We start from the raw sequence: 27,158 nt of genomic DNA, 5'->3' as shown, positions 1-27,158 counted from the left end.
CATTCTGCCCAGCTGGCACATTTATTAGCATCAAACACAAGATCGTTCTCTTCCTGGACCCCAGGAAGCCACGCCCACAAAGTCCCAAGCTCCTGAAGCAGAGTCCCTCTGCCCCAGATCTGAAACAAGCTCTCAGGCCTTGGCAGTAGCCTGAGTTGCCCCCAGGGCTGTGAGCTGCTGAATCTTCTGGCTCATCATCTCCATGACAGCTGTGGGGAAAAAAGAAGAGTCAGATCCTGGTCTGGAGCTTGAGGGGAGAACCCAGAGTTCAGGAAACGTGAGGAAAAAATTTAAAGACAGATAGACAACCAAGTACAGTTAATAAAACTTATAACACAGTGAGGAGCGCCTGGGTGGTGGTGGTGGTTAAGCGTGGGACTCTTGGTTTCGGCTCAGATCCTGATCTCAGGGTCTTGAGATGGAGCTCCACTTCCGGCTCCTAGCTCAGCATGGAGTCCGCTTGAGAGTCTCTTCCCCCCGCTCTTCCCCCCACCCTGCTCGAGCACTCTCTCAAATAATTAAAAACAAAACAAAACAACCCCAAAGCTTTTAACACTGATCCACTTTGGGACACATGTACATGCACACACAAATTTACAGTCTACAATATGTCAGTAAATATATGATAACCACTGAGACATAAAAATGAACAAAACACATTATTAAACGAGTCAAACATAACTGTGGATAAGATTTTCACCTTTAGAACAGTGATTCTCAAACCTGACTGTGTAACAGAATTACCTGGGAGTTTTTATTTTTTTATTTTATTTTTATTTATTTTTTTAAGATTTTATTTATTTGTGAGAGAGAGAATGAGAGACAGAGAGCATGAGAGGGAGGAGGGTCAGAGGGAGAAGCAGACTACCTGCTGAGCAGGGAGCCTGATGTGGGACTCGATCCCAGGACTCCAGGATCATGACCTGAGCCGAAAGCAGTCGCTTAACCAACTGAGCCACCCAGGCGCCCCTTCCTGGGAAGTTTTTAGAAAAACACTGACCCCCTAGAATCCCCCCACCCCCAGGTTGATTTAATTGGTTTGGCTTGGACTCAGGCTTCCTCTTTAAACTTCCTGGGTTATTCTCATGTGTAGCCAGGGTTGCAATGGCTAGTACTTAGTTAGGGCTGTTATTTCTTTCCTGTGTGTTCATTTACACGTATCATCTCCCCCATTCCATCCCCATTAAATAGAACACCCCAAGAACAAAGATGATTTCCTTCCTCTAAATTTCTCAAGCACCCAACGCAGCAATCTACAAATAGTGGATATGTAATGCACAGAATCTAGAGAATACATCTAGACACCAAAGAGAAAGACATGGTTTTAATCTAGCAAAGGGGACACCCCCAGTTCATACTGGAATCCATGCTCTTTACCATGGAAGTAGAAAGGGTGAAGAGGTGCCCCAGGCCAATCTTACCCTGTTTCATGGCATGCTTCTCCTGCAGAGCTGGCTGGATTTTCTCCATTTGCTTGGTAAGGAAGTCTATCTTCCTCTTGAAAAAGTCCTTGGCATCCTCAGCTGTCTGCAAGGTCAGAGGTGAATGAAGGGCTAAGAGAAGACCCTATGCTGCACTCTAGGTCTTCCCCTAAACTTCCTTTCCCTGCTCAGAGGGGCATCCAGGTGGTTACTTCCACTCACCTTTTCTACATAGTAGCCTGTTCCCACATCGATGAGTACATGTTCCACATCATGTAGCTTCCCAGGGACATACATCTGAGAAGCAAGGATTAAGGGAAAACTAGCCCAGCAGGAGTGTCATGATTCCCTGTCAGCCAGCCTGCTTGGCCTTCTTTTCTAAAAAGCTACAAGCCACAAGGACTGAAGAATCTGGAGGCCTTAGAACTGTACCTATACACTCCAAATGGGAAGGGACAGAGAAGTTGGTTCCTTATGGAGAAAATGGCATATGCTAGAACACTCTCTTGCCCTGATCCCATCTCCCATCCTGCAAGCAGTTCTTACAGTTTTTTCCACTAGCCCCCCCAGAAGGACTAGATACAATGATATTTTCCTACTGCTGGAGAGTAGTAAAGTGAAAAGCCGGCTTCACTTTCCATCAACAGCCCCAGTCATGAAATCACTAGCTAATTCCTGGTGGATTTAATGCTCACTATTTAGCCAACCCCTACCACACTACTTCTGTACTTCTTTTTCAGCCTGTCATTTCTCAGACTACAGCTTACAGATGCCCTACTGTCATAACTTAACTCATTCAAGTAAAACACTGAATGGGTAGCCACAATCCAGGTTTCTTGGTAACAACAGTTTAGAAATAAGAGCCATAGTTAAGCCAAAACAGGATTCATAAACACAGCCAACCCCTTGTTTCTATATCCTGTTATTCTTCCATCGTTTATCTCTTCTAAGTTATTAGTAAAAGTCTAAACCCACCTGTTTTGTCTTCCTATTAGAGGATATTCTCAAACAGCAAAGGGAAATAATCACATCTCAATTCTACATATGCCTTGGTGCTCACAAGGCATTAGCTGGATGTTGGCCCCAGGTTAGGTAGGAGAGGTACAAAGAATGCATAATAAGAGCGTTCTCAGAATCATGGGGACTCTCTGGAGTAATCAAAACTAATCCCATCTTTTTTTTTTTTTTTTTCGGGCAAGGGGTGAGAGAGAAAAGGAAAGAGCAGGGTAGCAGTTTCTGTGGAAAGGATACAGAACTCGTCAGTGGGACGAGTAATTCTTTCCCTGTGAAAGCAATTAAGACAAACATCTGGGGAAGGTTAAGACGTTAAAGAGAGTTCCAAGATGGCAGAGAGAATGAGAGATCTTAAGAAAAGAACGGAAACAGGGACAACAGCAGAGGAATGTCCTGTACATTTCAACTCTAGATAGGCAACATGAAAGGGCTCCTGTAGCGCTCTACAGTACGTAAAGGATTGCTTTCTCATCTCAGGTAAGGACAACGGGATTAGAAGGCGGGACGAGAGTAGCCGGCTCACCACATCCCCCAGGTTGCCTTCACGCGCCTACCCCATACCCTCGTTGTTCTTGTTCAGCACGTTCAGACAGTCCTTGGCTTCCACATACTTGGTCTGTACCACCTTGAGCTGGGCAATGGACGTGGACAGGAACTCCACTTCCTACAGAGGACGGGAAATAGGGTCATTGTGGGGGGTTGGAGAGAGAGGGGGCACTGCCGGAGAGGGGGCCGATCCTGGGATGGGGTGGGGGTTTCCCAGGGGAAGGGAAGCCTCCCAAAGAGGGGAGGAATGGGGGGCGAGGGAGGACGCGTGGGCAGGAGGCACGTGAAGCGGGAATGGGGTTGTCTCTGCCGCCCGTCCCCACCTGGTCCAGCTGGTTCTTGAGCATTTCTAGCTGCGGCAGGTTCAGCTCGGTGATGTTAACTGACTGCGCCATGTTGGGAAGGAGGACTAACGGAGCGGAAGCCGGCTCGACCAGCAACGCTCTAGCCGTCCGCTGCGCATCTCGATGGCTGCGCCTGGAGGCCTCGCTGCGCCGGACGTCTCTATGATCCTTCGTCGGGGCGGGGAAGGGCGCGCTGGAGCCTTTCGGAGACTTACATTGGTTTGGCGAAAGCTGTGCATTGTTTTCACAAAACCTCCGACGCCTACCATAGTAAAAGTTGGAGCAAACAGGACTACTTCCCTCAGGGAGCTTAAAAATCTTAAAAATACCCGGTTCATCACCACAACATTGCGAAGTAATGTATGCTACTCCGTGTGCGTGCTCTAAACCTAACGAACCACAGGCAAGAAAGAAGCCTGTGAAATTCGCGGGTCAAGTAGCATCGTGAGTGGTCCTTTGGGCTCACACGGTGGAAAGGTCTGGTGGTGGAGAGAACCATAAGGAGTCACGTTGTCAACCAACAAGTACAGCACAAGGTTTAGTAATCAAAACGATGTTTTACCATGTGTTAGATGTGAGGGATACACGAGATTGTAAGATAACGTGCTTCCGAGGCATTTAACAGTCTGGTTGGGGAGAGAAAAACCATACGAAAATCCCACAGAATCTGCTGCTAAAGTTCACGGCCTGAGAAGGCATATGTGGGGAGAGGACGGTGGCCTCTTTTTCTTTTTTTTTTTTTTAAGATTTTATTTGTCAGCGAGAGAGAGCGCGCACTTCAACTGCAAGCTGTTCTCACCTCTTTATAGTACCGCATAGTGGGCGGGGCCAATAATTCTGTCTACAAATGTTCTCCAATGAACCACACAAAACAGGTTTAAGTACTACATCTTTATTATATTAAGGTTAAATCAAAGGGAAAGGTTTCATATAAAATACTGGGAAAAATCACTTAAAATATTTGTCCTAAGGGTTAAGTCTAATAGGTAGAACAGTCACATGGCTTCCACCGGCACTAGGACAGCTCCAAGGGGTCATCGCAGGCAGACAGGCAAACCATATGCCACAGGTGCAGCCCCAATAAGATACTTGAGTCGGGGAGCCTGGCGGGCCTGGTTGACATAGTAGAGAAGGGGGGCTCCTGGGCCTGCTCCAAGCCAGCCCTGCAGCAGAGCCTCCGTGTAGCGGTCGATGTCACGGTCAGTCACATCCCAGAGGTTACCCAGAAACAGGGGACTGGGAAAAGAGAAGAACTACAAAGTGAGGGCTCTAAAACAAAATACATAGGAAGACATGACTGGCGGTGGTGGGTGAGGAAAGAGGAGTGAGCCAATGAGAAGTGCCCTAGTTCCAGGAGGGGGGGCAGAAGAGGGCAAAGATTAAAGGCCCAGGCATGCCAGGGAACTAGAACGGGGGGGGGGGCACGAGAAGATTTAGGGTTCAGGCCGGGGAAAGAGCCTGGCTGGGAGCTAGGAAAGGCCCTCAGGACTCACCAGCCAGCCATGATATACTTGAGCACGATGCCAGCCCCTTCCAGCCTCCCGTGCACAGCCAGGGCCGCACTGCTGCAGCCAAAGAGCAGGGCCACCGCCCGGCAGCTCAGCCGGAGGACGGCCTGTCCATCCAGGAAGCGGGCGCCAGCCCCGTGCCCTGCGTAGCTAAGGCAGAGGGACGTGAGACGAGTCTGACATAGCAATACCTGGCCTCTGCCATGTTTCCAAGGGCGTCCTGAGTCAGCCAGTGGCTTCAAAGCCCCAAAGAAAACTATGGTGATGCCCTCCTCCAGGGCCTGCCCCTCTCCCCACCTCCCTGCCTTAGGCACTCACATATATAAGTCATGCTCCGTCAAGGCCACCTGCACTTGCTCTGGGCTTGGCACTTCCCCAACCACCCCTCTCCAGCCAGCTTCACTGCGGGGGTTTCGAAAAGGCAGGAGTAAGAATTGGGGTCAGTTGGCAAAGAGGGCAGAGGGAATACTAGGGAGAAGGTGGGCTGTACCATTTGATTCTGCAGGAAAGTATATGAGCCCCTCTATGTGGTCTCTACCCTCCCCCACCCCCTTTCTTACTCTTATCCCACTGACCTGCTAAAATGGGCTCGAAATTGCTCCTCTGTGCTTGACAGGTTATTGTGAGGGTTCAGAACATAGAAGGTATTGCGTGGATCCACCCCTTGGCTTAGCACCGACGAGGCCCCAGACTGAGGAGAAGATACTGGTGATCAGGACCCTGGTCTGGCCAGAGGGCCCAAGCTTCCACAAACTCTAAACTCCTTTCCACAAATGAGCCATCGGTCCCCGAGACCCTCTCCTGTCTTCCCAGATCTCTGTCAATCACCAGTCATTCCCCACTCCCTGAACCCCACCTCTTTGATGATGGAGTAGCTGAGCAGGAAGCGGAAGGAGGGCAGCCGAGTGACAGGCAGTGCCCGGAGGCTGGGCATGTTCTCCCACGGCAGCTTTTGCAGGTCCTGGGGTAAAAGCACACGGAGATGACTATCTCCAGGCAGGCGCACACAAGTGTCGGAAGGGGCATGGGGGTGAGTTGGTGCCCACTGCCCACCAGACACTGCCCCTCCAGCCCCTAGCTCCTTACCTTGTCTAGCACTAGGACAAGGTGCCTATCGCTTGGGACTGTCTGACCCTGCAGGCGTCCTACTGCCTCACTCAGAAGCTCTTGGGCTCGTTCCGGCCGCGCTGGGCACAGCCCAGAGGCCAGGGTCTGAACGTCCTGAGGAGTGAGGATACTGGCACCACTGAGCATGGCCTGCAAGGGAACAGTGGTCAGTGAGAAAGAATTAAGTCTAGCTTCTTCCCCTTTCCCTGATTTCTCAACTCACTTTCAGCAGAGTGGGGTCAGGATATTTCCAGCCACATTCCTGCAGCAACTTTTGTAGGCGGGAGGCCTCCTGGGCAGGGCCAGGGTCCTCACTGGATGGCAGCAACAGTCCCCTCCAGCAGCCCAACACATGCTTCTCTAGGGAAGTGATGAGAACCTGAATGAGGAGGAATAGAACCTTTAGTCCCAGAGAGGAGTTGAGTTTCTTATCCCACAGGCACCAACATTCTGGACATGAGGAAATGGGTTTTCCAGCATATTTGTCTTACATATCTTCCTGCCAGTTAAAAAGGCAAGAAGCTAGAGGGGCACCTGGGTGGCTCAGTCAGTTAAGCATCTGACTCTCGATTTTGGCTCAGGTCGTGATCTCGGGGTCGTGAGATGGAGCCCCGTGTCGGGCTCCATGCTGGGCGTGGAGCCTTCTTCAGATTCTCTCTCTCCCTCTCCCTCTGCTCCTCCCGCCTCCTCTCTCTCTCCCCCTCTTAAAAAAAAAAAAAAAAAAGGCAAGAAGCTAGAAACATTTTTCATTCGCTGAGACTAGGGGAGTACCGATAAGATGATTTATTACATATCACTATGTTTTGACAAATACAAATAGGTGGGTGATGAAAACTAAACCCAGGAAGCTGATACTTGGGCTTAAATTAAATCCCTTTTCGGGGTGCCTGGGTGGCTCAGTTGGTTAAGCGACTGCCTTTGGCTCAGGTCATGATCCTGGAGTCCCTGGATCGAGTCCCGCATCGGGCTCCCTGCTCGGCAGGGAGTCTGCTTCTCCCTCTGACCCTCCCCCCTCTCATGTGCTCTCTCTCATTCTCTCTCTCAAATAAATAAATAAAATCTTTAAAAAAAAAAAAAATCCCTTTTCTTGTATGTATCTTTAAACATTCTGTTGCCATAACACCTTCAGGTTTTTGGCTCTTGTTTAAAGTCTTTGCCAGGTAACATCATTTTTTAAAATTTAGGCCTATGCTTCCAGAAAGGACCTGAAGTAACTCAGCACTGGCCTGGGACCCCTGAGAGAGAAGACACTGACACCCCCGGGGTCACTCCCAGGGCAGGACTGACCCCACCCCACCTTGCGGACACACACCTCCATCCTATGGTCCAGTTCTAGCCGCCCTGTCCACCACTCTCGCTTGTCAGTACAGCTGCTGTTCTCTTTCTGCTCCTTCTGGATGGCGTCAAACTCTTTCAGGGCTGAACTCAGAGGAAACTTTGAGAGATGGGGCTGTGAGCTTTCTGCTGGTCCACACGATCACCATCTCTCCATCCCCCAGCCACAGAATGGGAGCAGCTTCACCAGAAGCCTACCCCAGCCCAACTTTGCTTACTGGCCCAGGAAACCTACCTTGTTCTGGGCAGTTGGGATCTGCACAGTGACTGGGGGACTGTCTTTTTCTAGCCGGGTCAGCAGGAGGGTGTCGCCCACAGTTCCAGGCTGGAGCGTGGCCAGAGCCAACACACACACGGTCACCCCTGCCACACAGAGCATACCCAGGATCATTTCAGCTCTTACAAGGAATCCCCTTCTCTGTCTTCTGCACTCAATCCCCATTTATCACTCAAGACAACTCCAACAACTCCAAGAAATCTTCCCTTGTCACTAGTTCAAGGTGCTCTCCCTTGCCCTAACGGCCGCCTGTGGACAGAGACCACATCTTGTACTTCTTTGTGTCCCTCACAGAAACAGAAGTTCCTGCACAGAGGGAGGCACTCAAATCATCTGGTAACGGGTTTCATGTTAGCATAGGAAGCCTCTGCACGCCTGAACTTACCCCTGCGTAAAGACACTGAACCTGCTAGTAACTCAAGGTTAAAGTTGGGGGGGGGGGCACACCTGGGTGGCTCAGTTGGTTAAGCGTCTGCTTTCAGCTCAGGTCACACAATCCCAGGGTCCTGGGATCAAGTCCCACATTGGGCTCCCTGCTCAGTGGGGAGCCCGCTTCTCCCACCTCTCCCCACTCATGCTCTCTGTCGCTATCTCTGACTTTCTCTCTCTAATAAATAAATAAATAAAATCTTAAAAAAAAAAAAAAGACCTTCAGATTTAGGGTAGTTCTCTTTGGTGAGAGTAACAAAACGACTAATCAATGAAAAGATATGACATGTCCTTCCATAAAGGTCATAAATCTATGTTAACCGATGCCTTAAAGTCCTCCACCTAACTCCTTAGTAAGAAGATGCAAACAAGGACAGAAGAGCCAGCTGCAGCCTACTACCGTACCACTGGGGATCAGAGCCAGGCGCTCCTGGAAACTCTCCTTCTCGGGCTCAGGGAATTGACCAGATCCTGAAGCCCTGAAGGAAAAGAGGTGCTGGATGCGGGCCAGGGGGACATCCCCAGGCCTCTCCTCCAGGCTCAGTCTCTGCAGCTGGTCTGCCATTTCGAGTGATCCCCGGTGCTTCTGAGCCTTGCTGTGGACAACGCAAGTAGGGGTGAGTTGTCCCTCCTTCAAAATCTGGACCCTCCCTCCAGTCTGCCCCAGTATGGGCCTCGGGGACTGTGGCCACTCACCTGAGCTGCCTGTGGAGGTGGGTGAGCAGCTGGTGGCGACAGGTGATGGACACAGACTCGGTGACGAGGCAGGCAGTGGCGTAGGGATCCCGGTGGCCCAAGCACAAAGCCAGAAAGCGGCAGAGGTGAGCATAGAGCCCACTAGGAGGGCAGTGACTAACCCCACGGAAAGCAGTGGTCAGTAAGTCACAGATGGAATTCAAGGTAGACAGACCTAGAAGAAGGTGAAGATACTTGCTATAGATGAGTCCCGTACCTCCTAGCTGGTAGAATTTTGCATGAAAGTTCCAGGTTTCCAAGGCCCTACCTCCTCTCCCACTTGGAAAATAAAAGCTATCATTTACGAAGAGCAGTGTGCCAAGTGGGATGCTACGCAGCTTACATCAACTCCCAAACCCCATTTTATAGATAAGTAAATAGAAGCTCAGAGAGGCTGACTGACTTGCACACAGTTAGTGGAGAGAGTGCTGGTCAATTCCCTGAACCCAGCTTCAAAGGTGACCAGATCTAGATGGGGATCCAAAGACAGAACCATGGACAGGCTAGAAGAGCATCAGGATCAAGAGACCTAGAGGCCGGGCGCCTGGGCGGCTCAGTAGGTTGGGCATCTGCCTTTGGCTCAGGTCATGATCTCAGGGTCCTGGGATGGGGCCCCACATCGGGCTCTCTGCTCAGCAGGGAGTCTGCTTCTCCCTCTCCCTCTGCCCCTCCCCTCTACTTGTGCTCTCTCTTGCTCCCTCTCTCAAATAAATAAAATCTTTATTAAAAAAAAAAAAAGAGAGAGAGACACCTAAAGCCTCGCTCTCTCCTAGTGACCAGACTCTCCCAGCGGTCAGCATATTCACCAATGGCTGCAGGGGCTGAGGGGAGTCGGAGCCGAGGACCGAGATCCTTGTCTGGGCATGGGATGGGCAGCTCCTCTTTGCTGGAATCACGTCTCAACACCTCACATTCTCCTATGGCGGTATCAGGTCCTAGAGCGGGTGCCTTCCCACCTGGGGAGAGAACATGACTTTCTGTAGTTCCTTCCTCCTGCCATTCCCTTTGTTCTTTCTAGGATTCAGCCCCAGAGCCAGGAAAAAAGCTTTATTTCTGTACTGTCTTTGGCACCAATTATTTCTTGGGCTTTGGTCCCGGGGCAACCCCCCAAAAATTTATGCACCTTCTCCCTCCCACCGTTACCATCATACCAGAGGTGGAGTCTTCCCCATCAGAGCCCCTGAGGATCTCAAAGCTCATTTCCATCTGGTTGTCAGTCATTTCCTCCTCGGGGATGGTCCTCATGATCTCAGAGCCCAGCTCCTCACAATGTCCTGATGTCACCTTCTTGGCCCTCCGGCTCCTGCCACCGAGCCCAGGTCGCCTGGGGCCACTATCTGGGGCTGCCACCGAAGCAGTCTTTAAGCCCGAGCCCTTCCTGGCCCGGCCCCGGCCCCGGGAGGCAGTGCCCCGTCTCTTGGGCTCCTCTGCAAGCTGTGCCGCAACTGAGACAGGGTCTTCCAAGTCACTGTCATCACTGAAGTTCACCTGGGATGGGTGGAAAGGGAGAAGGGCCCGGGGGCCTTCAGTGACAAGACATCCGCCAGCAGGTGGCACTGCGGAGGCACAGTCCCAGAGGTCTTGGGGAAGATTAGGAATGAACCTCTCCGCCATACAGACACCCACCACACTCAGCCAAGGGCAGGGACTCCTGGGTGTGGAAGGAGGGAGAGAAGGAGGGAACAAAAGGTAAGAAGGAAGGATGAAAAGGGAAAGGAACCAGAGAGTAAGGAAAGCACCTTCTGTCTGAAACCAAGGTAGAACTGTCTTTCTGTGGAAGATGTTGGGATCCTGCCGATAACAGTAGAGCTAAAGGTCCCAGCAGGCCCTGGGAAACTATTCCACAGAGACACCTACTCTGCACAATTCTCCAGAACCACCCCACCTGACACCACCACCATCACCTAGCCACAGTCCCACCTCACCTTGAGGCGCGTCTGGACCCTCTGTTGTACCCTCGGGGCCTTGGGAACCTCAGGCTTGCTCTTTGTAGAGAGGACTTCCTCAAACACAGTGAAAGGGACGCGAGGGCCTGCTTGCCTGACCTGGCCTGGGGGCTTAGGTGTACAGGGCAGTCCACCTTCCAGACCTTTCAGAGAGGTATTATGGAGGGACGGGGTAGAAGAGGCCACCCGATGACGCCCTCTTCCAGAATGTTTTTGGCTCCGAGGCTTAGAGGGCTCTGAGCCTGGGGATGGTTTTACGGGTGGTGGCTGCCAGCCCCAGGAGCTGGCAAAAAGTTGGCCAGTGCAGCAGCTGAGGCCTGCCAGCTTTGCGAGGGCCCGAATCAAGAGCAGGCTGGCTCGCCAGGGCTCCAGGTTGGGAACCCGCGCTGCCACAAACTTCAGCCCTGACTCCAGGACCTTCCCCAGGCTCTTGTCTGATGGCTGGCTCAGCCCCTCCAGTGCCAGCTGTGTGTAGGCCTGAGCTAAGAGCTCATCCAGGAGCCTCGGGGCAGGGGAGGGCAGTGCTGTGTGATTCAGGGAAGTGTGCAGAGCTTGGGTGAGGCGCTCAGTGGCTGCAGGGCAACCCTTCAGCACGACCTGCAGCAGATCCAGACCCTGCGCCTGATGGCCCGTGGCCAGCCTCACCCCCGCTGTGACCAACGCCCAGCGCAGACAGACTGCCGAGAGGACAGGACTGGCACAGAGCGAGCAGTCACACGTGGGCAGGTGCGTCAGGAAGCCAGGGCTGGGCTGGGGCTTCGTTTTCAGGATAGGGGAAGAATTAGTAGAAGGTGCTACAGGACCAGGCGCCTTGGCCACAGTGGCCACCAGCTCCAGAGCAGGGCCTCTTAGGAAGGGCTCCTCTTCTGGAAGCTCCGGAGGACGATGGACCCGGGCCTGCTGCTTGCCCTTCTGCAGGTGGACCTTCTTCACGGAGTCCAGGTCCTGGGCTAGTCCACCAAACTCTGGGGAGAGTGAAACCAGAATTACCAAGTGCTTCCTGAGCTACCCCAGGGCCCAATTCCCTCATATAGGTGTTATTGACTTACTACTTGTACGATTTACTGTACAAACATACAAAATGTTAATATGGCTTGTTATTTTTTCAATAAAAATTGCCATTGCACAGTGGATTAACACACCCACAAAGCCCCCGTATCTGCAGCTGAGATGGCTGCGTGGCTCAGGGTAGCAGGCCGACCCCGGGAGGCCCCCGGCTCAACCCTGGCTCCTTCCCCCCACTAGGCCCATGATCCTGGCCCCAAATGCTGAATTTCTCAACTTCGTCATTTTACAAATGAAAAAAAAGAATCCATGTGTCTACCTGACTTTCCAGGGTTTTGTGTGGCTCCAAGGAAATACTAGAGATAAAAGTGGTTACAAGAAAAAAATGTACCCTAAGCTATTTTATTACTAACTTAAGCCCTCCTGAGGACACAACATTTGTGCTGTCCAACAGAGTCGCCACCAGCCCCATGTGGCTACGAGCACATGAAATGCGGCAAGTGACTGGGGAAATGAATTTTAAATTTGATTTAAATTAAATTCAAATAGGCAGTGGTGCCTGGCTGGCTCAGTCAGAGGAGCATGCCACTCTTGATCTCAGGGTTGTGAGTTTGAGCCCCATGTTGGGTGTGGAGCCTACTTAAAAGTAAAAAATTAAAAAACTAGAAAATAAATAAATATAAATAGCCAAAATGTATTAGTGCCGAAAACTAGAGCCAGGTAGGGTTAGTCACGGATAAACCATCTGAAGGAGGGAGACCAGTGGTCTGACCGAAGTAGAAGGAGCTTTGCCCGGGGGACCGGAAGTCAGACTGATCTCGAAAGGCACCACACTTTTACATACACAGGTGTGTTGCAGTGTGTGGGCCCCTCCTGCCACCGCCTGCAGGTGCGGAGGGCCCCCCAGCTGCTCACCTGTGCAAGACTCAAGCAAGAACAGAACCTGCTGCAGGTCCGACTGACAGAGGTCGATGTCGCTGCGCACCAGCTCCAGTTCCGCCTTCAGCACCAGGAACAGGGCGCACCTTGTCGGGAGAGGAGACGACCGCCAGTGTGCAAGCCTTTGTTTCCCCGGACTCTGTCTTTTGGCCCCTCTCACAGGCAGAGTGGGGGCAGTCTCCTAGCCTCTGAAAGGCCTTCACAGCCTCCGGCTGACTTCCAGGCTCCCCGGGAAAAACCTACACTGCTTTCTCACCCCAAGTCAGCCTTGCATATGAGGACAGATTTCCCAAATGGCATTCCTCAAAAAAAAAAAAAGGATTCTGTGGGCAAAGGGATTTAGGGAAACACGGTACACTGGGTCTCCCTTTTGGGGAGTTACAATGCGTATGAGCATTATTGAAGGACGTGAGAAGTCCTAGAGGAAATAAGGATGTCTAACCTTGGTAACTTGGCATGTCCCACTTACTTTGCCACGGAACGTACTCTCCCCACCCATCCAAACAGAACAGGTTAAGCTGTGGAAGCTGTGGAAGAGTCTGGGAACCCGTGGTCCAGCATGTGGGCACCCGGGTTCTGGACTCGGCCTCCTCCCGCCCGGCACTCACTGGCGTGGCATCTGCAGCTTCGTCGTGAGTTTCAGGGCCTCCAAGCAAAAGGCCTTGGCTTCGCTCACACTGCCCAGACAGCCCAGGCGGGAGACCAGCTTCTCCGAGCAGCTCAGCACCTGGGTCAGAACCTGCCACTTTTGTACCAGATTTTCACCTGTAGCAAAGGAGAGAGACAGGACCGTCATCCCTCAGTCACCGCCTGGATCCTCTGGAGGCAAAACTGGTGGCCCCACCATGGAGCCTGTTCCCGCCCACAGGGCCTTGCTCTCTTCCTCAGACTCACCGGAATCCAGAAATGGTGTCTCCACAGCTGCCTTCTGAATCGAGAGCACATCACTGCCCATGAGCAGGAGGATAATGCTTCGGAGGAGCTTATGGGAGTCGATGAGGGCGATCTCAGGGGTCTGCCAGCCTGTGTGTGTGTGGGGCGGGGTGGCGGTGGGCGGGACAAGAAGGGAGATGATGCAGCCGTCACTGCCACCACCTTCACCTACTAAGGGAGCAAAGGCCAAGCATGCTGTGCTCTTCTCCTGCTGTGCCTAAGGCAGAGGGACTCAACCACAGAACTCTTTCCCTCAGACCACACGGGGCCTCAGAATCCTTGTCAGAAGAGCATTCTAGCCAGGTACTAAGTGGTCAGTTAGGGAACAGGCAAACAGAAACTCATATGCTACCCCAGGCCTACTCTGGGCAGCCTCCAGGTAGGCTAATCCACACAGTTGGGACAGCAGAGGGGACAAGGGCTTGAGAAGAGCCGAGAGCGGACAAACCACACAATCTGACCACGAAGGGCCATCAACCCCCCTATTTTTTCACCTTGGGCACAGAGCTGCTCCCGCAGGGAGGCTGAGAGGCTGTCCGATGAGAGGCTAAGGTAGAATGCCACCAGCTGCAGGGCCTGCACACGGAGCAAATACCAGGCCTTGGATGACTTCTGGAGGGCAGGGTCCCGAAGCACAGACAGCAACAGAGAGGCGCCCTCCGTCACCTGGGAGACAGGGAGGGCCGGAGGAGAGTAGTGAGTGAAGTCAGATCAGCGATTCGGAACTTAAAATGCCCCTGGAGATCCTCTGGCCCAGCCCCGGCTTTGGGGAATGGTAAGAGCTGTGGAGAAAACTGTAGCCTGACAGGACATATGACTCAGCTAAGTTCACACAGTTGGTTTGTGAGAAAACTCAGGTCTTCTGCATCCCATTTGATTTCTACTCTAGGGCTCCAGTGCCTTCCCAAGATCATTGTCATCCCAGTTTCTAATCACAGGACTAGACAGTGTGACTGAGGAGACTGAGAAAGAATGGGAAGGACTGTGCCTCTCCTAGAGGAGTGCTGGTGACATTTCATCGGAGAGGGCAAAGCGAGGAAACAGCACTGCTTCTCAAGGTCAGGAATATTCTTCCTAATTTCAGGGAAATCTCAGAAGCCACACAAATATCCTGAAAATCCTAAAATCCTTCCAATACCTGGGAACTTTGGGGATTAAGAAAGTGAGAAATACCTTCCGGTGAACACAGTAGAGTTGACTTCGAAGTAGGTCACAGGTCAGCGAAAGGAGCAGGTACGTGTCAGTAGTGTGATCCAGAAGTTTCAGGCTTGAGTCTGCCTCTTCAAGGTGTATCTAAGGAAACAATCATGGGATGCATGAGCATGCTGATAAGGAGAGGCAGCCAGACTTTTCAAATTAAAGTGGATTAAAGCACTTGCAAGTGAGATGCAGAACACATGCAACTGAATATGAAATTATTTCAAATATTATAATCTACATAAGAGTTATTCATTCACTCACTAAAATGTTCAGTTAGTATCTTTTGGTTGACCACTACGCTAGAAAGACATAGCTGAATAAGAAATAAGCAGGATTTGGGGTGCTTGCCTGGCTCAGTTGGTGGAGCGTACGACTCTTGATCTGGGGGTTGTGAGTTCAAGCCCCACGAGAAATTAAAAATAAAGTATTAACAGGGCACCTGGGTGACTCAGTCAATTAAACATTCTACTCTTGATTTCAGCTCAGATCATGATCTCAGGGTCTTGAGATCAAGCCCCACTTTGGGTCCCTCACTGGGTGTGGAGCCTGCTTAAGATTCTCTCTCTCTCCCTCTGCCCTGCCCCCCACTAAAAAAATTAAAAATTAGAAAAAATATATATATATTTTTAAAGATTTTATTTATTTATTTGACAGAGAGAGGCACAGCGAGAGAGGGAACACAAGCAGGGGGAGTGGGAGAGGGAGAAGCAGGCTTCCCGCCGAGCAGGGAGCCCGATGTGGGGCTCGATCCCAGGACCCTGAGATCATGACCTGAGCCAAAGGCAGACGCTTAACGACTGAGCCACGCAGGCACCCCTAGAAAAAATATTTTAAAAAAAGGAAGTAAGGAGGACTTTCCATCCAATAGCTTGCAGTGCAGTAGGGATGCAGGCATGCCTTTGTAATCAAGACACAATACCATTAGTGGTATGGGGACCCAGGGAAAGTAGGGGATTCTGCCCTTGAAGAAGAGGACATATAAAATACTTCATGAAAGGGCGCCTGGGTGGCTCAGTTGGTTAAGCGACTGCCTTCGGCTCAGGTCATGATCCTGGAGTCCCTGGATCGAGTCCCGCATCGGGCTCCCTGCTCGGCAGGGGGTCTGCTTCTCCCTCTGACCCTAACCCCTCTCGTGCTCTCTGTCTCTCATTCTCTCTCTCGCAAATAAATAAATAAAATCTTAAAAAAAAAAAAAAAAAAAAAAAAAATACTTCATGAAAGAGCAATTGAAAAGAAAGTAGAAGTTGGCTGAATAAAAAAAAGGGGGTGGGGGAGGTGCATTTAGGGTGGAGGGGCTAACACAACCAAAGAGAGGCGGCATGTACAAGGCTGTAAAGCAACTCGTGTGGATGGACATAAGTTCCAGGGCGGGGGGGGGGGGGGGGGGGGGAGTGGCAATGACCAGTGAGCCAGGATATAGAAGGTGTGCGATACCAAGCAAAGCATCTAGACAGCATCCTTCAGGTAATGGAGGAACCAATGAAATCCTGTCAGCAGGAAAAAAGACAAGACCACATCTAAAAAGATCATGTTAGCGGTAGTTAGAAGACAAAGTGCAGAAGGGAGAAGCTGCGGGCAGGGACACCAGCTAGGCTGTGTCAGCGCAGTCCTAAGCGAGCGGAGAAACGGCGACCGGGGCAAATGGTGGGGAAATACAGGATTAGCGGCCTATTCCTGGGGCAGGATCTGTAAGACTTAGCGAACAATGGTTTTGCGGTGAGAAGGAAAGACGCTTCCTCTTCCCACAGCTGCCTCCCAACCACTCCACACTTTACGATCCTCCAGCAGGATGTGGCGATCGGAGGCAGGGAAGATGCCCCTTCGGTATCTTATCTACTTAGAGAAAAGATGCATTGCTAAGGCCGGGTCCCCCCTGTAGCTCCAGGCTTGGCTGGCTGGGCGCTCACCTGGGCATAGCTGGGACAGCCGAGTGTCAGGAGCAGCTGGGCGGCATGGCAGGAGGAGCCAGCTGCCTTCGCGTGGTCCTCCAATCTCTGGGAGACGATCCGTACAAGCAGGAGGACCTCCAGAGCCTGCAGGGGCTGGTCAGCCAAGAGCGGGAAGTTTACCCAGCTCCTGCTCGGACCTCCACTTCTACCCTCGGCTCCCCAGCCCTTGGGGACCTCAGTCTGACCTCAGAGCCCGGATGGAGTGTGGCTACAGACAGAGCAACCGTCAGCCACCCTCAGGGAGCCTGAGAGGGGGGCAGTGAGGGGGACTCCCACCAGCGACCCTCCTGTTTGAAAGCTCAGGTGCCAGTCAGCATCAACAGCCGGGATTTACTGGGAGCTTGCTGTGGGCCAGGCACTGTGCTGAGAGGTTTACGTGGATGGGCGGGGGGCAGGAGAGCTGAAGGGGATCAAGAAGTACAAACTTCCAGTTACAAAATAAGTAAGTCATGGGATGAAAAGTATGGCATAGGGAATAGAGTCAATAATGTGGTAACGTTGTATGGTGACCACTCATCGTGGTGAGCACCGGGTAGTGTGTGGAATTGCCAAATCGCTGTGCTGTGCACCTGAAACTAATATAGTATTGAATGTCGATCATACTTCAATTAAAAAAAAAGTTTGATAAGACGAAATCAGAGAGGGAGACAAATCGTAAGAGACTCTTACTATAGGGAAACAAACTGAGGGTTGCTGGAGGGGTGGGGCGTGGGGGGATGGGGTAACCGGGTGATGGACACGATGTAATGAGCACTGGGTGTTGTATGCAACTGATGAATCACCAAACTCTACCTCTGAAACTAATAATACACTATATGTTAATTGAGTTTAAATTTTAAAAATTTAAAAAAATAAAAAACTTGAAGGAGTGTCTAGCTGGCTCAGTCGAAATAACATGGGACTCTTGATCTTGGGGTCCTGAGTTTGAGCCCCACGTTGGGTATAGCGATTACAAAAAAATAAATAAACTTGAAAAAAAAAATGAAGCTTCAAAAGTAAAGTCATAATAAAAATATCGAATTTTCGGGGCGCCTGAGTGGCTCAGTCAGTTAAGCATCTGCCTTCAGCTCAAGTCATGATCCCAAGGTCCTGGGATCGAGTCCCGCATCGGGCTTCCCGCTCAGCGGGGAGTCTGCTTCTCCCTCTGCCTGCCGCTCTGCCTACTTATGCTCTCTCTGTCAAATAAATAAAATCTTCAAAAAAAAAACCCCAAAACCCGAATTGTCAAAAAAAAAAAAAAGAGGTTCATGTGCATCAACTCATTTAATCTTCATAGTGACTCTAACCTGAATTTTATAGATGACCATAGCCTAAGATACCACGACTGACACGGGCTCAGCTGCTTGTCTAAGTTTACATTACAGGTATGTGGTAGAGCCAAGACTCGGGTCTAGGGCTGAGGCAGCTTCCCCCAGTCCTCATGCCAGAAATACGGCCAATTGGCTGCAGTAACAAAGGTCGTGGATGTGCCATGTTCTTTTTCGGAGGTTCCTAACGTGGTGGCCAGGGAGGAGCTTCAGGGAGTCTGTGAGACGGCCTGACATTGCATGTAAAAGGTAAAATTGGGCCTTTAGGTATCTCTGTATGTTTCTGAGTATACAGGTCTCAAACTATCCAAGAATTAATAATAGTTATTGCTGACACTTGAATATTATGCTTAGGCCCAGCCCAGACATGTTCTCTCACTAAGCGCTGACGACATGACGACACAGTACTATTATTGTCCTCATTGTAGAGATAAGGAAACTGGGCTTAGGAAGTTAAGTCACTTGCCAAGGCGAGTTACTAATAAAGGATGGAGCTTGGATTTCAACTTAGGGACGCTGGTGGTAGAGCCCACACCAGGTTACATGGCCTCTCAGCAAATTCGCAGGTCAAAGAAGGGGAAGGAGCTGGGCTTCTGGGCTGTGTTAGCACCCTGCCCCGTTACCTTGGCTGCCAGCTGATAGAGGGCTGCTAGGGTCTGCAGCGAGGCCACTGTCTGCTGGAGACTCCGGACGGCGGGCGCCTGCGTCTTTGTAAGCACCTCCTTCCAAAGGGCCAGGGCTTGGTCCAGGCATTTGGACTGAGCTAGAAGTCAGAAGAAAGGGACCAGCCATTCTCTCAGAGCGTGGGTTATCTGGGGAGAATGCAGCCTTCTCCAGAACACCCTCTCCCTTCTGTGCCCACCTCCCACCCTACAGGCCCACCTCTCCCATACCCAGGGTCCCCATTCTGCTCCGAGGAAGCCACAGAGGAGACCCTATCCACACTACATTCACAGCCCTCACCAGCATCTGCTGCGAGGTTGAAGGCAATGTTACTGTATAGGAAGCGATCTTCCTGCAGTTTATCTTCATAGTTCAGGTCATTGACTTCAAATTCCTCCAGGTTATTAGGGGCCTGGGCTCTCCGATCCCGCTCGATACCCTGGATGGGGAGATCAGGATAAAAAAGGGGGCAGGCGTCAGCTCACTGTGGGCCTGGGGAAAATAATCCCCGCCCCGAGTTGTGCGGAACAGCAGCCACACTTACTTCCTGCATCTTGGCCTCCAGAGTGCAGATGTAGAGCCACAGCAGGGCCTGTGCTTTATCATCCAGAAGCTGATCCTCGGCCTGGGGTGCGGGCCTCACAGACTCCAGAAGCTGCAGGGCTTCCTGGACAGCATCCAGGGCCGAGCTGGAGGGAAAGGGGGCACTGAAGCTGGGCCCATGACGGGTACCTGCCACAGCATCCTGGGAAGGGCCTTCTGCAGGACAGCCGGCCACCCTCTGAATGAGCTCCTGCGGCCACAAACTGCAGGGGATGCTCAGGGACATGGAAAGGGAAACAGCCTCTGAAGAGGGTCAGAGCACCCAGGGCAAGAAGCAAGAGTGGCATCCTCAGTTAGCCTCCTCACCAGTTGGTCTGCTGGGCAAAGTCGTGGTAGCAGAGCACCTGAGCCAATTCCACCAGGTGGGTGGCTCGAACCCAGGCCCCAGCCGGTGTCTCCTCAGGGCTCAGTTCCAACAGGTCACAGATGACGTTGAACCGCTCCTGCCCCGTGTCCGCTCGCACGGCCTTATAGGCCTGCAGCTCCTCCCTCAGCAGGAAGACCAGGGTCTCTGGGTCCCAGCCGCTCAGGCTGTCTCGCAGAGTCCTGAGAGAAGGCAGGCCCAGCACCAGGTCAGGGAGCCCGTGAAGCATGGAGCCTCCACCCCATGCCAAGGAGGCCCAGCCTTGTGAAAGCAAGAGCATTGCCCATCGCCACTGCTCCACTAGTACCTAGCACAGCGGCTGGCCTATAGTAGGCGCCTGACGAGTAACAGTGAAGGCAGGAATCAGTGCCTTTTTCAGCTGGAAGGATGACCGAGACCACGAGTACCAAAGCCAGCTCTAGCCAGGGAGCAAACATGGTTATCTCTCTCCCCACCAACTCACCTCAGCTGTAGCTCCTTGTCTCCTGCTTTGGCTGCGTCCATCTTGACCCGAACCCAGAAGGTGACTGGCTCAGCCATGTGTTGGGGGCTGCAGGGCCTCAGGGCTGCCAGCCACAAACTCACCATCTTGCAGCCCTGGGCCCGTTTACCCAGTTTCTTCAAACTCTCTCCATATAGCCGGAAGCACCTGTGCAACTGACCAGAGAAAGCGAACAGACCAAACTGCAGAGAGGAACCAATGAGTCTGTAACAATGGGTGAGTACGTGCCTGCACGGGTACACACACCACAGGGTGGGCCTCCGGCCCCAACCCCTGCCCCAGAGGCAGAAGACGCCTAAGCACTAAATACCCCGGGGCTCCCAGCCGGAAGCTTCAATCCACCCCATCCACATATTTATGTCCACAGCCCTGAAGACCTGCTCCTTCTCCTGTAACCCCTCTCCCAGCAAGTCAGCGCCTTCTCCTCAGTCAGAAATGCCAGGCCACCGTTGACTTTTCTCCCTCCCTCACAGCCAGTCACTTGCCAGATTAATCCTGGCCTTCGTGTACCCGTCCACGTCTCCCCAGCCCTCGGGAAGCTGCTTCAGACACCCACTTTTCCTGTCTAGGCTGCTAGAGCAGTGCCGGTGCCCAGCGTTGTCCCTGCGCTCTGTTCATTCACCACAGTGATGCCAGAGAAACCCCAAATGCCAAACTGGTATCATGCTTTCCCTTAAATCCTCGAGAGGCTCATCAAGCTCACTCAGGATGAAATCCCAGGCCCTCTACAACCCGTCGTGGCTGCCAATCCCAGCCAACCCATCATTTCATGGGTATCCTGGTAGTGGCTCTCACTCTGGCTACTGAAAGGACCTCCTAGGGGGAACTCGGAAAATATCCAGCCACCTGGGGTCTAGCACCAGAGATTTTCAGGTGATTCTAATGTGCAACCAGCTTGAGAACCACCAGCTTGGGACATGGCTAAATATAAAAAGTGAGACAATAAAAAGAAATTAGTAACAGTACAAGTGAGGTGTGGGAAACGCTGCCCCAAGTCCTGGTCTCTACTACAAGGCAGGGCCCTGGCCAGCCTCTTTCATGCTGCTCAGGCCACCAACACAACCTCCCTTCCTGCCCTTGTACCTTCTCAGGAGGCACCTTAGGATAGGTGCCCGGCTTCGCCAAGCCCAGGTGCTGACAGAGGGGCGCAGAGATGGCACAGGCCTCGGCGTAGAGCTTGTGATTATAGAAGCTGTAGGCCAAGTTACTGGTGTAAGAGGCTGCAGGTGAGAGAGAGAATGGTTGCCAGCAGAAGAGTTCCCACTGTCTCTCCCGTTGGGAGAGGCGGTAGAGAGGAGCTCAACCTGTGGTCGGCTCAGCAGCTTCTAGATCAGACAGCAATGCCTCTTGCTAGGGGATAAGAGAGGGGCAGCTCTCCCCTTCTTGCTCCAAGGCGGCCCATGAGGTCCACTCCGGTAAGGCAAACCCACACCAGCCAGCCCCTTGGCGCTTGTTTTATAAGAGCCGAGTCCTCATCCCCACACAGGGCCCATCTCACCTCACATACCAATTTTCGTCTTCATCTTGCTCCAAAGGGCAGCAATTTTAGGGAGACACTCTGGCCTGTCCCATACCTCCTTCTCCTTCCCTCATTCCATGGAAGCCACCCTAGTAGCCTCCTTGCTATTCTTTGCACACACCAGACCAATTCCTGCCTCAGGGCTTTGGCACTGGCTATTTCTTCTGCCAGGGATGTCCTTTTCCAGGTGTCTACATGGCCACCTTCATCACATCCTCCAAGTTTTGCTCATGTCATTCTCTCAATGAGGCCTATCCTGACCACCCTATTTTATTTTTTTAAAAATATTTATTTATTTATTTGAGAGAGAGAGAGAGCATGAGCAGGAGGGGCAGCAGGAGGAGAGAGAATCTCAAGCAGACCTCACTGAGCGTGAAGCCCAATGTGGGGCTCAGTCTCATGACCCTGAGATCAGGACCTGAGCCGAAACCAAGAGTTGGATGCTTAGCCCACTGTGCCACCCAGGTGCCCTGAGACCACCCTATTTTATTTATTTATTTATTTATTTATTTATTTATTTAAAGATTTTATTTACTTATTCATGAGAGACAGGGAGAGAGAGAGAGACGCAGAGGCAGAGAGAAGCAGGCTCCCCGCCGAGCAGGGAGCCCAATGCGGGACTCGATCCCAGGACCCCGGGATCATGACCTGAGCCGAAAGTAGACGTTTAACCATCTGAGCCACCCAGGCGCCCGACCAACCTATTTTAAATGGTAACTTGTCCCTCACCCACACTGAACTCCTAATTCCCTTTCTTATCCTGCTCTAGTATTCCTTCCCCCCCATATTTCTTATCATTTTCTAACATATTGATAATTAACCTATTGCTTATTATCATTCTCCCCCAACTGGAATGTGGCTCCGTGAGGACAGGGATCTTTGTTTTGTTTACTGATACACCCAAGTACTCAGGACAGTGCTTAGCACATGGTAGGTACTCAACAGGTATTTGTTGAATGAATAACATTTCCCTAAATTCGAGTTTATACAGCATTTGGCTATCAATGTAGATGGTTGGGGAAAAATTCAGTCTTCAATATTCTGGGAAGAATTTGCATGCTAGTAATTTTTGTGACTCCTGATCATATTTTCATCTCAATGGGTAGGTTCAACCACCGACTATATGAATATGAAAAGTTCTCCAAAACCTCCCAATGACTGAACTGATTGGGTTTGTGTAACTTAAACTAATGGGCCATGCTTTTTGTAAAATGAGGGGAAAACTTATAAAATACAAAAATAGGGGCAACTGGGTGGCTCAGTCGGTTGAACATCTGCCTTCAGCTCAAGTCATGATCCTGGAGTCCTGGGATGGAGCCCCGCATCTGGCTCCCTGCTCGGCGGGAAACCTGCTTCTCCCTCTCCCACTCCCCCTGCTTGTGTTCCCTCTCTCGCTGTCTCTCTCTGTCAAATAAATAAAATCTTTAAAACAAAAACAAAAACAAAAATAGACAAAACTAATCTATACTGTTGGGGAGGCTGGTCACAAAAAGGGGGGACAGAAGGATGGATTTCCCGGGGTCTAAGTCATGCTCTTACTTGACCTAGATGTTGGTTACAAAGTATGTTCACTTTGTAAAAAATCCAGCAAACCATACACTTATGATCTTAGTACTTTTCTGTCTATACATTTCATTTAAAAGGGTGGGGAGAAGTACATATGCAAGTTGGTTTATATATACATGGTATAGCTCTAGAACGATACCTAAAAAATTGATATTAGTTGCCTCTGCAGAAGGGAACTTGGTAACCAGGATTAGGAGTGAGAGAGGCACTTCCAACTACATGCCCTTTTGTGCAATTTCATTTTTAAAGCATTTTTATGTGGTTCTTAAAAAAAATTAAGTTACAAATGTTCTTTAAAATTTAAACATATAGAAAGGTCATAAAGTTGCATATCAGGTATAAACATTTTCATGAAAGAAACACCAAATCATATTTCAAAGTCAATGGGGAAAAACTTACATCCGCTATTATAAGTTAGCCTCATTACTTCTCTACTGCTGTTAAACGTAGGGTCACTTGCACTTACAAACATTTTTTTCACTCTTCCTTAAGCCATAAGGAGTCCCCAGAGTAGTCAGAACCATCCAGCAAGTGCTATTTGTCTGCCTAGTGAGTGATGACCGTCCCCCCGCCTCTGGGCCCCAAGGTACTAACCAGTCATGCCCAGATAGTCAGTCAGCTCTTGGCCTGACAGGCTCTGTAAGGCCTCCAGCATCCAGACCACAGTAGATCTGCAACTTTCCATTAGCTGGGCCAGGTCAGCCACATCAGCTACCTAAAGGGACAACAAGGGCTTGAGGGTGAGAGGAGACATACTAGGTCCAAGGTGACATCTACCCCACCCCGAGCCCAAAGCCAAGGCCATCCCAACGCTCTACCAGGGCAGTGGAGCAACCCCAGACCCCAGGACTTGTCCAGGTGTTTTGATTCCCAGACTGTACCTGACAGCCTTGTGCAAAGTCATAAACCACCACAGTGTAGAGATGAAGTCCCTGAAAGTGCATCTGAACTAAAGACTGCTGCTGCTTGGAGGAATCCCCACAGACCTGAGGAAGGAAGGGGTTGGTTTGAGGGGCCGAGATGAAGTGGGAGCTCCAAGCTGAAGCCTGGCCCAGTGTCCTGGAGAGCGGACTCAGCCCAGGGAGTAGGAAGGAGGACATGAGAAGGGGCCATTGCCCTCCCAGGGTAGACTAAGTTGCTGGCGGGTGGGCTAGGCATAATCCAGAGAGTGGCTTACCACGGAGGGAGCCAGGGCTTTCAGATCTTACCAAAGACCTTAGCCCGACAGTCTGCAGAACCACGTTCCCACCCTACCTCTAGGTCTTTAACTCACACCATCCTGCAGCTGCCGGAGGAGAGAGAAGTACCCGCCAAGAAAAGCGAAGAGGCCCAGAACAGCATCAGGTCCATAGCGCCTCTTGATGCCTCGCTCCAGGCCTGAGAGGAAGAACTGGCAGCAGTCACACAACGCCCGCAGCGGGGGTGATGGTGCCTCCACACTGGTGTTCAGGAGAGCTGATGCCTTAATCAGAAGCTTGGCCAGTGCTTGAGGTCCTCCCTCCCCAATCTGTAGCAGTTCAACCCCAAGCCGGCATAACTGGAGGCTGGGGGCCAGATCGGTGTTCCTTAGGTAATCATGGGCCTTCTCCACTACCCTGGTGGCCTTGGCATGGTGGCAGCTCCAGCAGAGGCGACGGCAGTGTTCCAGGGTGAGTTCCAAGAGACAGAGGGCCCTCTGGGGAGAAAGAGGACCAGGAGAACCCCCTCCCTCGCCCACCAAGGCTTTGATCACATGCCTGGAGAGCAGGTCATCTAGGAAATCAGCATCTGCTTCATTCAGACTGTGCCCGGTGGCATCAAATAGCTGATGGGCACCTACCACTCGACAGGCTGTTGGAGAAGCAAAGTGGGGAACCTCACAAGGGGTACTTTCATCCTCCAAGAGCACTAGAAAGCTCAAGGCCTTCAGCCGAGCCGAGAGTGCAGCTCGCCGCTCCTCCAGGGCTTCTGCCACCTTCCAAAGCAGAGAAAAGCTGCCGCGAGCCACAGCCTCATAGTCCTGGGGAGCAGCTTGGCGGGAGCACTGCACCAAACAGGCATGGAGGGGCTGAGCGAACCGGAGTGTGGCCTCTGGGATTCCTTGTGTGGCAATGTTCCGCAGAAAGATGAAGAGAATTCGTTCCAGGTAAAGGGGTGAGCGCTGGGGGGTGAATACCAAGTAGCCATTGCAAGCCAGCTCTGCCAGTTCCAGCAGGTTCCCCAGGTGCCTAGGGCAAGCCAGCTTGGCCATCAGCTGCTGGTTGCAAGCCCTCAAGATGGCATCACAAGCTTGTCTCCTCTCAGCATCAGATCGGCAGCTGGGTGAACCAGCTGGAAGCTTGGACAGGAACTCCTAAAAGGAGAGGAAGATGTGATTAGGATAGCCAAGGTAGGGAAAGAGAACTAGAAATAGGGTTGCTCAGGAGAGGATCTCCAATTAAACTGTCTCTTAAATAAGACAAAAACAAAAGAGCTCATCTTGAGAAGTCAGGTATCCAGACTAGACAGTATCCAGTCAGGTATCCAGACTAGACAGTATCCAGACAGACTAGTATCCAGAACTAGACAGCACCCCTACCTTCAAGTCGGGCAGCAATTCTTCAGCCTCCTTCGGGTTGCTTAGTAAGGTCCCAAAGTTGATTCCTTTGAAGTTCCTCATGGCGTTGGAGGGCTAGAGAAAAGGAGAAGGATTAGAGAAGGTGAAGAAGAATCGAAATGGAGCGAAATGGAGGACAGGAGAAGGGCTTGAAGGCTGCGGAAGAAGGGGGCCAAAGAATCCCATCAGAAATCCTATCGGGAGGGGCGCCTGGCTTCTCAGTTGGTGGAACATACGATTCTTTATCTCGGGGGTCGTGACTTCGAGTCCCACCATGGGTGTAGAGGTTACTTAAAAAAAAAAAAAAGAAAGAAAGAAAGAAAGAAAAGAAAAGAAATCCTATCGGGGTAAAAAACACCATGCCAGGACAGTGGGCTCCCGTTATAAACCGACGCTTCCGCTTTTCCTTCCTCCGGGTTAATCCCGGTCTCACTACCCATCCCACCACCCCAACGCCGCACACCGGGGGCCTCCACCGCGTTCCGCGCCCACCAAGACGTCCTGAGGTCTCCCAACCTTTCCTCGCAGAGTCGCCCCCGCCTCTCCCTCAAGTCAGCGCCGGGGACCCCACCTTACCTTGGCACATACACACGCTCACGAGTCCCTCCAGGCCTTATTGCCCCAGACGTCACCTCCTTCCCAAGTCCAGGACTTACTCGCCCGAGAGAGCACTCCGCAAGAATCCAAGACGCAACCTTCGTTTTCCGCGCCAGCCCCTCCTTTCAAATATCCCCAGTGACCAATCAGAGAGAGCTTTGTAACGCCGGCGTGCCGCGCGGCGCTGTGGGGGTTGTAGTTTATCCGCTGGGCTGCACCGTCACGTGACGCCGGGGGGTGGTGTCGTGCTGCTGTGGGCGTTAAGGCCTCTTGGGGGCGCGGGTTTCCCCACTTCTTCTGGTCAAGGCAGAGATCCTCACCTATCCGTCGCTTAGTAGCTATCGGGAGGGCCAGAACTCTGCTCTCTTCTCTTCTTTATCTTCAGAGCTCAGAAAGTTTAAATTTCGGGCGCTTGGGTGGCTCAGTTGGTTAAGCGACTGCCTTCGGCTCAGGTCATGATCCTGGAGTCCCTGGATCGAGTCCCGCATCGGGCTCCCTGCTCGGCAGGGAGTCTGCTTCTCCCTCTGACCCTCCCCCCTCTCATGTACTCGCTCTCTCTCATTCTCTCTCTCTCAAATAAATAAATAAAATCTTTAAAAAAAAAAAAAAAAAAGAAAGTTTAAATTTCAAGAGGAGAGAAGTAGGCTAGACAACAAAAAGAACTTACTTGGAAATTCACGCGGTTTGGGTTACTGGGAAAATAGGGCGTAGCCTTTCCTGGAATTCTTTAAAAATATAATTTTCTGAGGGCACTGACAGGAGTACCATGGCGAC

The 27,158-nt window shown here is 51.5% G+C and overlaps 2 protein-coding genes across 3 annotated transcripts; both read right to left on the bottom strand.

Moving 5' to 3' along the window:
- Window positions 1–2: 2 nt before the first annotated feature.
- PFDN5 (prefoldin subunit 5) lies at window positions 3–3,461 on the bottom strand. Its single transcript, XM_036124111.2, has 6 exons — window positions 3,305–3,461; window positions 2,997–3,099; window positions 2,673–2,704; window positions 1,644–1,718; window positions 1,422–1,527; window positions 3–209 (listed from the first exon to the last, which is right to left on the bottom strand). The coding sequence occupies exons 1-6, from the start codon at window positions 3,374–3,376 to the stop codon at window positions 133–135; spliced, it is 465 nt and encodes a 154-aa protein (XP_035980004.2). The 5' UTR covers window positions 3,377–3,461; the 3' UTR covers window positions 3–132.
- Window positions 3,462–4,201: 740 nt separating this feature from the next.
- On the bottom strand, window positions 4,202–26,549 carry ESPL1 (extra spindle pole bodies like 1, separase). Of its 2 annotated transcripts, XM_036124074.2 has the most exons (31): window positions 26,364–26,549; window positions 25,770–25,862; window positions 24,486–25,544; window positions 24,094–24,198; window positions 23,807–23,927; window positions 21,211–21,347; window positions 20,089–20,282; window positions 19,568–19,807; window positions 19,203–19,347; window positions 18,959–19,097; window positions 18,619–18,758; window positions 16,647–16,781; window positions 14,713–14,832; window positions 14,034–14,205; window positions 13,501–13,629; window positions 13,215–13,371; window positions 12,583–12,692; window positions 10,642–11,627; window positions 9,868–10,204; window positions 9,523–9,672; window positions 8,678–8,891; window positions 8,387–8,577; window positions 7,511–7,638; window positions 7,253–7,375; window positions 6,164–6,319; window positions 5,920–6,090; window positions 5,690–5,794; window positions 5,409–5,524; window positions 5,152–5,235; window positions 4,819–4,983; window positions 4,202–4,561 (listed from the first exon to the last, which is right to left on the bottom strand). In XM_036124074.2, exons 2-31 carry the CDS (start codon window positions 25,848–25,850, stop codon window positions 4,360–4,362), a joined length of 6,312 nt encoding a protein of 2,103 aa, XP_035979967.1. In that variant the 5' UTR covers window positions 25,851–25,862; window positions 26,364–26,549; the 3' UTR covers window positions 4,202–4,359. The 2 variants fall into 2 exon arrangements, with proteins under 2 accessions (XP_035979967.1, XP_077932161.1); XM_078076035.1 differs by having other exon boundaries at window positions 25,770–26,549.
- Between the last annotated feature and the right edge of the window lie 609 nt (window positions 26,550–27,158).

The sequence above is a fragment of the Halichoerus grypus genome, chromosome 6 (assembly GCF_964656455.1).
Source record: "Halichoerus grypus chromosome 6, mHalGry1.hap1.1, whole genome shotgun sequence".
Classification (NCBI taxonomy): Eukaryota; Metazoa; Chordata; class Mammalia; order Carnivora; family Phocidae; genus Halichoerus; species Halichoerus grypus.
The sequence above is the reverse complement of the archived record's forward strand: the minus strand, read 5'-3'. Positions and strand labels throughout refer to the sequence as shown.